The sequence below is a fragment of the Rhinolophus hipposideros genome, assembly GCF_964194185.1.
Source record: "Rhinolophus hipposideros genome assembly, chromosome: 11".
In the NCBI taxonomy this organism is placed as follows: Eukaryota; Metazoa; Chordata; class Mammalia; order Chiroptera; family Rhinolophidae; genus Rhinolophus; species Rhinolophus hipposideros.
Window position 1 is genome coordinate 71,249,276 of NC_138057.1, and position 11,106 is coordinate 71,260,381.

Here is an 11,106-nt window from a genome sequence, read left to right on the forward strand (position 1 = left end):
TCAAGAGAAAACTGCAAAATGTGTTATAAAAAGAGGACCTGGGTCTGACAGAAATATGAAAATACTGGTCTACTTGAAGTAAAAAGCACCAATCCTGGTCCTTCTTCTACTCAGAAATATTTCAGAGCTTTTTCTTTGTGTTCGTAGAAAACTGTCCAAACTCCTCTTCCTTGGTAGACTTTCACAACACGGCCAGCCCAAGCTTAGTCTTCAGATTACAATCGCTCTGACAATTAAGTTCACAAACTCATCCTAGAAAAAGTGCTGCATACCTCATTGCTGAATATCACTACGGTCACCTTCGAAGTACTCCCCTTGGGAAGCTATGCACCGACGCCAGCACCTAGTCCACCCTTCAAAGCAATTTTGGAACTCTTTTTCTGGAATGGCCATCAGAGCTGTCGTCATATTACACTTGATGTCCTGAATGTCACCCAAATGTCTTCCTTTCAATATTTCCTTTATCTTTGGGTAAAGAAAGAAGTCATTGGGGATCAGATCAGGTGAGAGGGAGGGTGTTCCAATACAGTTATTTGTTTACTGGCTAAAAACTCCCTCACAGACAGTGCCGTGTGAGCTGGTGCATTGTCGTGATGCAAGAGCCATGAATTGGAGAAAAGTTCAGGTCGTCTAACTTTTTCACACAGCCTTTCGAGCACTTCCCAATAGTAAACTTGGTTAACTATTTGTCCAGTTGTTACAAATTCATAATGAACAATCCCTCTGATATCAAAAAAGGTTAGCAACATAGTTGCAACAAGTTTGCGAACTTAATTGTTGGACTTCGGATATCCTAGGAGTCCAGCTAAAATGAATTTTCTTTATTCTCCTTCTACATGCTCCATGCTTAGCCCTGTCCACACTTTTGCTAATGCAGATCTTCTACTGGAAAGTCTCTGCTCTGAATCTCATCTCTCTAAAGTCTACCTATTTTTCAAGATTCAACAGAAACACTGCTCAGTTTTCACAAATGGAAGAAACCACTCATTTCTCTGAACAACTATATGAATTTGTTTCTCATACAATTCAACTGTATCATTTGATGATACCTCTTTTATAGCTCATTTTTCTTATTTGACTATAAGCCAGAGGTCACAATATGGCAGCTTGCAGGTTGAATGTGACCCAACCACAATATTTTTCAAATGTGAATAATACTTAAAAATCAGTACCTTTATTTTTAAAAAACAGACATTTCACAAAAATCTAGATTTGGAGCTTCTTTTAAAAAGTAAGATCTGGGGGCGGTCGGATGGCTCAGCTGGTTAGATCACGAGCTCTGAAAAACAGGGTTGCCAGTTCAATTCACGCATGGGATGGTGGGCTGCACCCCCTGCAAATAAGATTGAACCTGCAACTAAGATTGAAAACGGCTGATGGGCCCTGGAGAAAACACACTGTTCCCCAATATTCTCCAATAAAAAAAATAAAAAAATAGAAAGATCTGGGGCAGCCGGTTAGCTCAGCTGGTTAGAGCGCGGTGCTCTTAACAAGGATGCCGGTTCTATCCCCACACGGGCCACTGTGAGCTGCGCCTTCCACAACTAGATTGAAACAAGTACTTGACTTGGAGCTGGTGGTCTTGGAAAAACACAGTTAAATAAATAAAAAGTTAAAAAAAAAAAAAAAGTCAGATCTGACCACTCTGAGCCTGAATCCCACATGGCAGTAATTCACTACATTAGAGCAGCAGCTAGCATCTCTGGAAGGGCAGGTGTTCTCTGATTAGCCATAGCCCCCATGGAGATTTTTCCTTAACCAGGTTACCTTCCTGAACCCAATGTGCATGTTCTCTGCTCTAATTCATCTATGTATGACCTCAAATGTCTTTCACACAGAAGGCATTTTATAACTAAATACCTACTGAACAGCACAAAGTACAACAAATTCCTCTCTTACTATTTCAGAAATAAGCAGGATAACTACCTCATTCAATCTATACCATGTTAATTTTAGCATTAGCCATCAATCTTTTTGGCAATATTATTTTATTGTCTGTTCAAAGGGTAATCTGAGAATCTCTATAAGCTTATTGCCAAATTCAGAATTTCGCAATTCAACCACAGTGAAAATATAAGCTCTTAAGTAACAAGATGACACAGACACTGTGCAGGCAGACCTCGGAGATACTGCGGGTTCTGTTGCAGACCACCACAACAAAACGAGGTATGGATTTTATTTTATTTGTTTGGTTTCCCAGTACATATAAAAATTATGTTTACACTATACTATAGTCTATTAAATTTGCAATAGCATTGCGTCTAAAAAACAGTGTACACAGCTTAATTAAAAAATATTTTATGGCTAAAAAAATGCTAACCATCATCTCACCTTTCAGTAATCGTAGTCTTTTTGCTGGTACAGGGGTTTACCTTCAATTTGTAAAGAAAAAAAAAAAGCAGTATCTGCGGAGCACAATAGAGGGACTCTCAGTAAAAGAAGGCATGTCTATATAATTCTATAGCAAATCCATCTCTCACTAGTAACAGTCCCAGGGATGCTGCATCAGAAAAATTAAAGTAATGCTTTGGGTCATTTTCAACAGACACAGCATGATTTTCAATAGGTGAATTGGATTCACTTAATCAGAATAAAAATAACAGACCATACAAACCCACCTAAAATATAATCTTAAAATGCAAGTTTTGGTCCAATTATTGTAGATGTTAACTTTCTGGATCGTTAAATAGTTCAATGACTGTGTCCCATTCACTTCTGCTCCAAATAACTGAGGTTTTATTTTATTTCCAAAGTAAAGTTTGATGAGAAATTGAAAAAAAAAAAAAGCTAGCAGTGGCTGTACAAACGAGCCAACTGCCAGTATTTACCTAAGTGTGAATGAGCAACAAGTTCAAAGGCACTGCTGCATCTTAAGCTTTAAATGATTTTTTTTTCAAATACTGGCCATTGATCGTGAGGCAAAGAGGACATGGAAAAGCCATCACCATAACTGAAAAAGTACATCAAAGTATAGACAAACCGATGACGCAGGACCAATACTCAGGCTTACGGGACAGAGAAAAAACAACATAAGCATGGAGTAACTTCAGGATGACAGACAAAACCATGAAATGCCTTAAATTTAATGTGTATTTTCCAAAACAAAGTGTCTAGTATTTCTGAGACTATACCACATTAAAAAAACGTACATCCTCAATGAATAAAAAAATGTAATTTGAAAACAACCATGAAAAATAATACATCTCCTAATTATTAAAAATATTAAAATTGAGTCTGGTAGGTCTCTGAGGGAGAAGCAGATTTTTTTAAGTCTTTGTTGTAGGCATGGCATCCTTCAATCTATCTGGAAAGGACACTAAGAAGAGCTACAAAATCACTCATATTTCTGGATCTTGTGATGCCAATTTGAGGCTTCTATGTAAAATAAATAATTCAAGAAAAAAAACAACACAAACAAAAATATTCATAAAAACAGAAATAACCTGAAGATGCCGTAATATGGAAATGGCTAAATAATGATGATACATTTACACAAAGAACAGTATAAACTATTAAAACTGGCAACTACATAGTTTAGGTAATACTCAAATGTTTATTAAAAATTATTTTGGATGAAGCAAGAACACAGATATATTATATGCAGATATATTATATATTATATGCAGTCGAAGTGAACAGGCAGTGGAATCAGTGATAAGAACGGTCTATGACCATTCAAAACACTGCCTAAGAATTATTTGCAACGTCTATCAAAATGTATTGCCTAAAACATGGGCACTGATTATCTTATGTACAAACTCATACCCATTATAATTCTAAATTTTAATGATTGTATTTATTATATCAAGTTATTTATTGGCCTAGTTTTAAAATTTCCAACTGTCTTCCTTCCCATGCCCAAACTCTTCTAATTCTTAGAGTGGCAGGATTTTACAGCAAGAAAGAATACCTCCCTTCACCTATTTTATAGACAGAAACAAACACAGAGAGGTTAAGTAATTCTTCCAAAATGATCTAAGTACTTGCTTGGGCTAAACATCAATTTTTCCACTGCTTTTCCCCCCAAATCACTGCTGACAGTAAATAAAAATTAACCAACGGGGAGGACTGCACACGGAAGAAAAGCACCAAAAAAAGTAGTTACAGCTTTCTGAGTCACATCATGTTTAAAACAATGTCTGGAGCTTTCTTCTCATTAAATTTTATAAAAATGATTATCTTCTCTAGAGGAAAAGAGGATAAAGGGGGGGTAGGGTCCATTACAGATATTTCATATAATTAACACTTGCCATTCTCAAGCCTTAGGAGTAGTTTGTTCTATTTGTAAGATTACATCCTATGAAATAAAAAAAATTAAAACAACAACCAAAAAGCAGTTCCAGGCTCTTACCTGTACAGAGAAGTCCATCTTTGTAGTAAAGTGCATACACTCTGGCACTGTGTCCAATTAATGACGAGGTCTCAAAGGCTTCATGGTCCTCCAGTTGCTTCATTCTCAAAATAGCCTTCAAATAAACCTTCTTCCAGTGCAAAGCGTCCTGAACAGAATCATCTATCTGCCAGCCCAAATTTTTACACGCTGTCTGCCACACCTCTGTACAGGCACTTATCACCTTATTCCACTGTTTAGAGACGAGGCAGCATGTGAGTAAAGTCTGAGGATCGAGCCATTTTAACAAATAAAAACTGAGCTCCAGGGGCAGGAGTTTGAGGAAGTCCCGCTTGAGGAGAGTCTCCAGGTTATTGGAGAGATGCCTGAGCTGGACTGCCCCACTCAGACTAATCAGGTGATCCAGAGTTTCATTTTTCTGCAAGTCCGTCAGAGAAAGAAATGTAACAGAAATGTTATCAAGCCATGTCTCAAAGTCCTTTCTCTCCATAAGGTTATGGAAAAATTTACCTGTGGCACATCAAAATATTGTATTAGTTCTGCTCAAAAAGACCGTTCAAGCAAGACTGCTAACAAATGAAGTATTAAAAATTAGCGTAAAAACTTGGCATTACAATTTTATCTTTAGTTACTACATTACAACTTTACAGTCAATACGCTGTATTTATCTGATATTCTCCCATGCACACAAAAGAAAATACATTTCAGGAAAGATTCTTTAACAAATCACGAGCTCTGAAACGTAAGTCAATGAAACTTATGTTGGTGTGTATGACTTGCTCCTTTTGAAGTCTAGCACATGCTACATGCATTTTCACAGTTAAGATTTACAAAGTATTCATTCATTATGAAATGGTATATTCTATATAATATAGGCCTCCACCATCAAACCCATCATAACATGATCTCCTTAAATCACTCTACTTGGGCACTAAGATCACAAAAATAAGCACCACGAGGTGACAACCAGAAAGCAAGTCTAGCGCAGTAACCTGAGACATTAGTTACCAGGCGAGGCACAATCTGACCTTGTTACCAAAATCACAGAACTGACTACTGGCTTTTGCAATAGATGTTCAGGCATAAAGGTTTAGAGAAGAAAAATAAGCAGATTTAGTAAGTTAGATGGCTCAGGTATTGTGGTTCTTCCACTTCCTTTATGGCACTGCCTGTTAAAACACGATTACCAAAGGCCTCATTTGGCCACACATAGTCTGTTTTACAAGCCTCATGTGGGCTGGTGACAACTCTTAACCAGGTGCCCCTCAAAGTGTCCTGTGTGTCCTGGAAGCCTGAATAAATAAGACGAATTAGTAATCCTGATGCTTACAAAACACCAAAAAACACTGAATAACCACCTCCACTTTGCAGATAAGGAAGTTACAGGTCAGAGAAGGTAAGTAATTTGCCTGTAGTCAACAGGATATTAAAATAGCAGCAGAACAGACTACAGGCCAGTGCTCTCAAATCAGTACTTTTCTGACCACACCTGAAGTCAGCTACAACCAGGGGCATCAGTGGTAAGATCTGGGGGCACTACGTCTACCTGATTACACCACCTCCCCTTTTAGGAGAATGTCAAGTTGCTCTAGGGCTAACTGGAACAAAAAAAATTTACAAGTATCCAGCACTACATCGTGTCACGGTACCAACACACTCTTAACAATGAGGACTAAACTAATGGAAAGGGAACAAAAAAAAAATAAAGCAAATCAGTAAAAACCATCTTTCCCAAGATTGGCCATATGTTGATGTTAGTGTTGGGTGATGGAGGTTTCTTATTCTCTTTTTTCATGGGTTTAAACATTTCCTGGACTAAAAAGAGAAAAAAAAGCTTTCCTCTAATCTGATCAGTTTCCCTCCAGACTGTCATACAAACTTTTATAATGTGTATCCAAATTAATGTGGTAGAGGAAAATAAATTCCTTTCTATATATGTCACCTAGATTAGGTCTACACAAAAACCCAGGTCTCGACATCTTCCAACTTTGTTAATATAAGGTGAGTGAAAGGCATTTTCATTAATTACCCCAATTATCGAATTTGGCAAGAATGTTATCTGAACAAAAAACAGCAGAAGCAACCAAACCTTTCCAATCACACGATCTAGTTTTGTTTTTAGGAACAGTGAACGGACTTTAAAATAATACTCTTGAATCCTCAGGATTTGGGCTAGTTAGGATTTATTAATTTAAGGATTTACTTGGCTGCCAAAAAATAATCAGTTCATTAAAGATTTTATCAACTTAACACAAGATTACAAGCCTCTTCCTTCTGAATTCTAACAACCTTCTATCTATAACATTTCTGGAAAAAAAATCATTCACAGCAAGACAAAATAACCCTTTTCAGTGGACATTCACACAATGTCACAACAGCTAATTACTTAATAATGGCTAATTAAAAATCAAAACATCTGCCCGAGAATCATTTTTTTACAATGAAAAAATGTGGGTGGCTTCCACTAACACCAACACCTACACAAACACACACACACACACACACACACACACAGTATGCCACACATTCATCACAGAAACACTCACATTTATATAAGCTGAACTGTGATTGGAATGGCCACAAAGCAAATTTATAATACCCATGGAAACGTTATCAGGTTCCCCTCATTCAAAAATAACTGAGAGACATCTTAAATGTCAAATTTATGTGCCCATTACATCACAGAAGATTATGGGACAAGCTTTCCAGTGAGCACTTTTTAAAAAATCCAGCCATCTCTGAGATTTATATTAATATATCCTTCTAACTCCTAAGAATATTTTTTTTCCTAACCCTTACATTACAAATTGCCCTGTAAGCTACTGAACCCCCTAATGGAGGCTGTTTTCCCGTTCTTCATCTCCAATTGTCATGAAGAAAAGCATATTTATTTTAATAAAGCAGGCTCCATTAATTCGCAAAATGCACAATTAAAAATTTAAAAAGCACCAGTTTTTACTTTTCCAAAAAATGAACTGACTTTGGAGGGAACTTCCTTAAGGCACGGGTCTAAACTGAACTCTTAGAGAGCTTCCAGGGACATTATGTACGGGCAGCATCAAGCCCCAAGGGGAAGACATCAGGAAGCAGGATTTCAATTCGACATAGGGGGGAGCTTTTAAATCATCAGAGCTTTCCAATAATGGAATAGCTGCCCCCATCGCTGGGAACAGTAAAGGACTGCCAGATAAAGAGGCAGAAATGAGGAAAATGAAAATACTCAGGAGTCAATCAAACCTTTGACTGATTCAGCCACTTCCTATGTGGTCATGGGCATGCTCAACTAACTCCAAGGGAAGTGACAGAAGGTATCCTTGAGAGTTGTGAGAGTCAGAAATAGAGCAGAGGCATGCTTAGCACAGAGCCCAGTCTAGGGTAACTCAAAAAGCACTGTTTGTTAGTTTTATTACCAGAGATACCTGGCAGGAAAGCTTTTAGTGGCCCTGAGGCTGGAATAGACATGACCAGTGACATCCCTTAGAACGGCTTATGCTATGTGGGGAAAAAACCTCAAGGGCTCAAACTTACCGGACGTTTAATTTTATAATTAAGGGCAGTTATCAACTTGAGGCTATAATTTCCCACTAGGTGCATTTTTCTCTTTACCCATACTCATGTTGTCTTGCCCCTTCCCCCACTCTTCAGACTAAACATTAAACTTGCCCTCCTGCCCTCAATATTAACAATTACAAAGTTCTAAGATGGACAATGTGATGAAAAGACTCCTAAATTGGGAGATGGGAGGCCTGGGTCTGCTTTCTGGTTCTGCCATTAACGCCCTATGTTCCCTTAGGCAGTTCTCAATATTGTACTGCTTTTAAAGACTACTACTCAGACACTACCTCATTTATTTCCACAACCTTTGGGAGGTATCAATACTACTGCCCTTAACTAATAAATGAGTAAATTTACGGCTCAAGAAGTGGAGGGACATTCCTAGGTTCCCCTAGGAAGCAGCAGGCTCAACATCTTGCCCAGCCCCATCCTCCCCCCAAAAAACAAACCTACACCTCTAGGTCTTATGAGAGATACGACATTGTGGATGAAACATCATGAATGTGTTTTCCTCTCCTCCACCAAGACCTGACCTAGTCAAGAGTGAAAGTGATATGGGAGAGCTCCCTCAGTACAAAAGTTTTAAGCCTCCCTCACTATAGAAATTTTAAGTCTCCTTTTCCCTACTTTCTAAGCTCCGTAGCCCCTGGCTTTGATGACTCTTCTGATCAGTTTCTGAATCCTAGACTAAAGATTGCTCCTAGCCTGAATCACAGGATGTTTCTCACCCCGGCCTCAGATAATTACTTAAAAGCCTGCAACTTCCCAACCTCCCCAAAGCCATTCCGGACCTCACTCTTGGCCATTCCAGAAACCAAATAGGTTTTAACATTCCCACAGGCCAGTATACTTGTTGATTGTAATCAATGAAGCCTAATGTACTTTCCAACCCATTTTGGACCCAACTCCGGGACAACTGACGCCACCTAAATGACTGGTTGAATGGCCACAGGCTCTATAGAGCTAAAAGATTTGTTAATTAAAACCTCTTTTTTCTCATTCAGGGGCTTTGGGGATACAGTGGATACCCCAGCAAGATTGCCAGTCCCAAGCAAAGAAGCCAACAAAGTCTTCCAGACAGATCCCGGGACCTCCTCTCATCTGAGATCAGATAGGGCGAGAGTTCTGTGAATCCCCCAGTAGGTAGGGAGGGCTCTACGCCCCTGTCCAGCAGGAGGCAGATACAGAAGAAAAGATCTCCTGTCCCTCAACTTCCCATAGACATTTTTATGGGGATCACGTCTCTCAAGGGAAAAACCAGGCAGGCAGTTAGAGACAGGCATCGGGTCTCTACATTACCGCCCAGAAGACCTCCCCTCTCTGTCCCAAACGTCCCCCCTTCCATTGTAAACAAATGAGTACAAGACATCCAACTAGCTCAAACCAGCCACTCACACCTGCACAGTTTAAAAAAAGATGAATAGCTTCTTGTCAATCACAGGTGTCAATCAGGCGGTCCCACGCCTGGAAAGGAACAGCCCATTTGAGAGAAAAAGGTAAAAACCACCAAGGCCTCATTAATCGGGGCCCTTGGGCCATTCTCTACTGCAGCGTCTGCTTCCATCTCTTTGAAGTGTCCTGTCTCTTGTGATACACGACCCTTTCGCCACTGTATCTCTGTGTCTCCTCCAATTCTTTGCTGCAGACGCCGAGAACCTGGACACCGAGCGGAGCAGGACTCCTCCCCAGCGACAAAAGCAATGCGTTTATCGTGGGGGGGGGGGGGAGGAAGCTTCACCTTGCCTCTGTTTTTCAGCACACGCCGCAGTTAAAGAGTTCCGAGGCTTGGGGGTCAGCACACGCACGCACACATCCCCGGCATCTCTTTTCAAGAAGCCGGCGACACTGGTTGCTTCCAGAGAACCCTGACGAGTGAGGAACAGGCGAAGGGGCCCCTTTCTGAGTGCGGCACCACGTGAGGGTACTGTTTAAGACACCCCTGTAGTTTTAGGATGAATCTGAACACGCTCCGTAAGCACAGAAACAGCGTTTGTAGGAGGGTGGTTCCGCAACGCCACGTGTCGCCGCACGACCCCGGGCACCCCGCCCGCCTCGAGCCCCGCGTCCTCACTGGGAAAACGGACTCGTGACCCCGAAGAGCATTACCGGAAGGTAATGCTTCTGCACAGCGCCCAGGGCGGGCGAGGCGTTCGGCACCGTGGTAAGCCGACGGAAACGCCAGTGACCATCACTGCTGAGCGTGAGCATCTCGATCGCAAGCGCCCACCCCCCGTACACACGTGCGGCGCAGGCCCCCGCGAGCTCAGGCTGAGGTTCGCACACTACCTCGCCCCACTGCACCACCTTTCAAACTCACGGCAGCCCCGGGACATCACTGTTAACTCATGTCGTAGCCAAGGCAACTAGGGCCCTCGGAGGCAGTAACTCCGAGGCTCAGTGCTCCCATCTCTCACATCCACGTCCCTCCAACCCGCTCGTCGCTCTCAGGGTCCCGGCGCCCGGAGCCGTGTTCCGCGCGGCACTGACCTGAGCGAGCGCCCCGGGGCCCGGGACCTCGCGCGGGGTTCACACCGACTAGGCGCTGTCGGGCCGACAGAGCCTCGCAGCGGCCGGGTCCGCTCCGCAGCCATGGCGTCTGCAGGGAGAAGAAGACAAACGGCCCGAGGCGCCGTAGGTCAGCAGAGGCGCAAGGGCCCGAGAACCCCCGCCCCGACCCGGCCCCGCCTCAAACACAGGACAGACCTGGACCAGCCGCCGCCGCTCCGCGTCTGCAACCTCACCGGGGAGCGGCTTCCGGTGCCGCCTGCGTCATCTCCGCGCGTCCCTGCGCCCGAGGCGCCCGGCGGACGCGGCTGCACTTCCGGCCCCCGCCCGGAGGGGAAACGGGCGGGCGCAGGAGGCAGGGGGCGGCGGAGCGTGCGCAGTGCGGCCCTCGCCACGCGTCGTCCGACGGACGCTTGACCAAAACTTACCTCCACGCTCTGTATCCGAATGTGTCCCTCATCCAGGCTGATCTTGCTGCAAGTCTGCGGCCCTTTTTCTTATTATCCTCACTTTATGGAGGACAGGGAGAAGCTAAGGGACGTGTCCAAAGTGACCTAAGACGTGTCCACTCCTGTCATGTCCCAAACCCTGTTCTGGCGGGTTGCAGGCGTGAACAAGAATCACTGACCTGCGGCTCACCTCCTAGTGGAGGAGGCAGGTAAGGAAGACACGGTGCGAGCTTCAGCACGTGCTAA

General features: G+C 42.6%; 1 protein-coding gene across 2 annotated transcripts in view; it reads right to left on the reverse strand.

Moving 5' to 3' along the window:
* The window catches only part of FBXW2 (F-box and WD repeat domain containing 2), a 31,623-nt gene extending 20,887 nt beyond the window's left edge, over positions 1 to 10,736 (reverse strand). Inside the window, exons 1-3 of one of the 2 annotated variants that reach the window (XM_081067467.1) lie at positions 10,610 to 10,736; positions 10,394 to 10,502; positions 4,352 to 4,769 (exon numbers count right to left, since the gene is read on the reverse strand). In XM_081067467.1, coding sequence (XP_080923593.1) covers positions 4,352 to 4,454 — 103 coding nt within the window. In that variant the 5' untranslated portion in view covers positions 4,455 to 4,769; positions 10,394 to 10,502; positions 10,610 to 10,736. Of the gene's footprint in view, positions 1 to 4,351; positions 4,862 to 10,393; positions 10,503 to 10,609 lie in introns of both variants that reach the window. The other variant, XM_081067466.1, reaches the window with a different exon arrangement.
* Between the last annotated feature and the right edge of the window lie 370 nt (positions 10,737 to 11,106).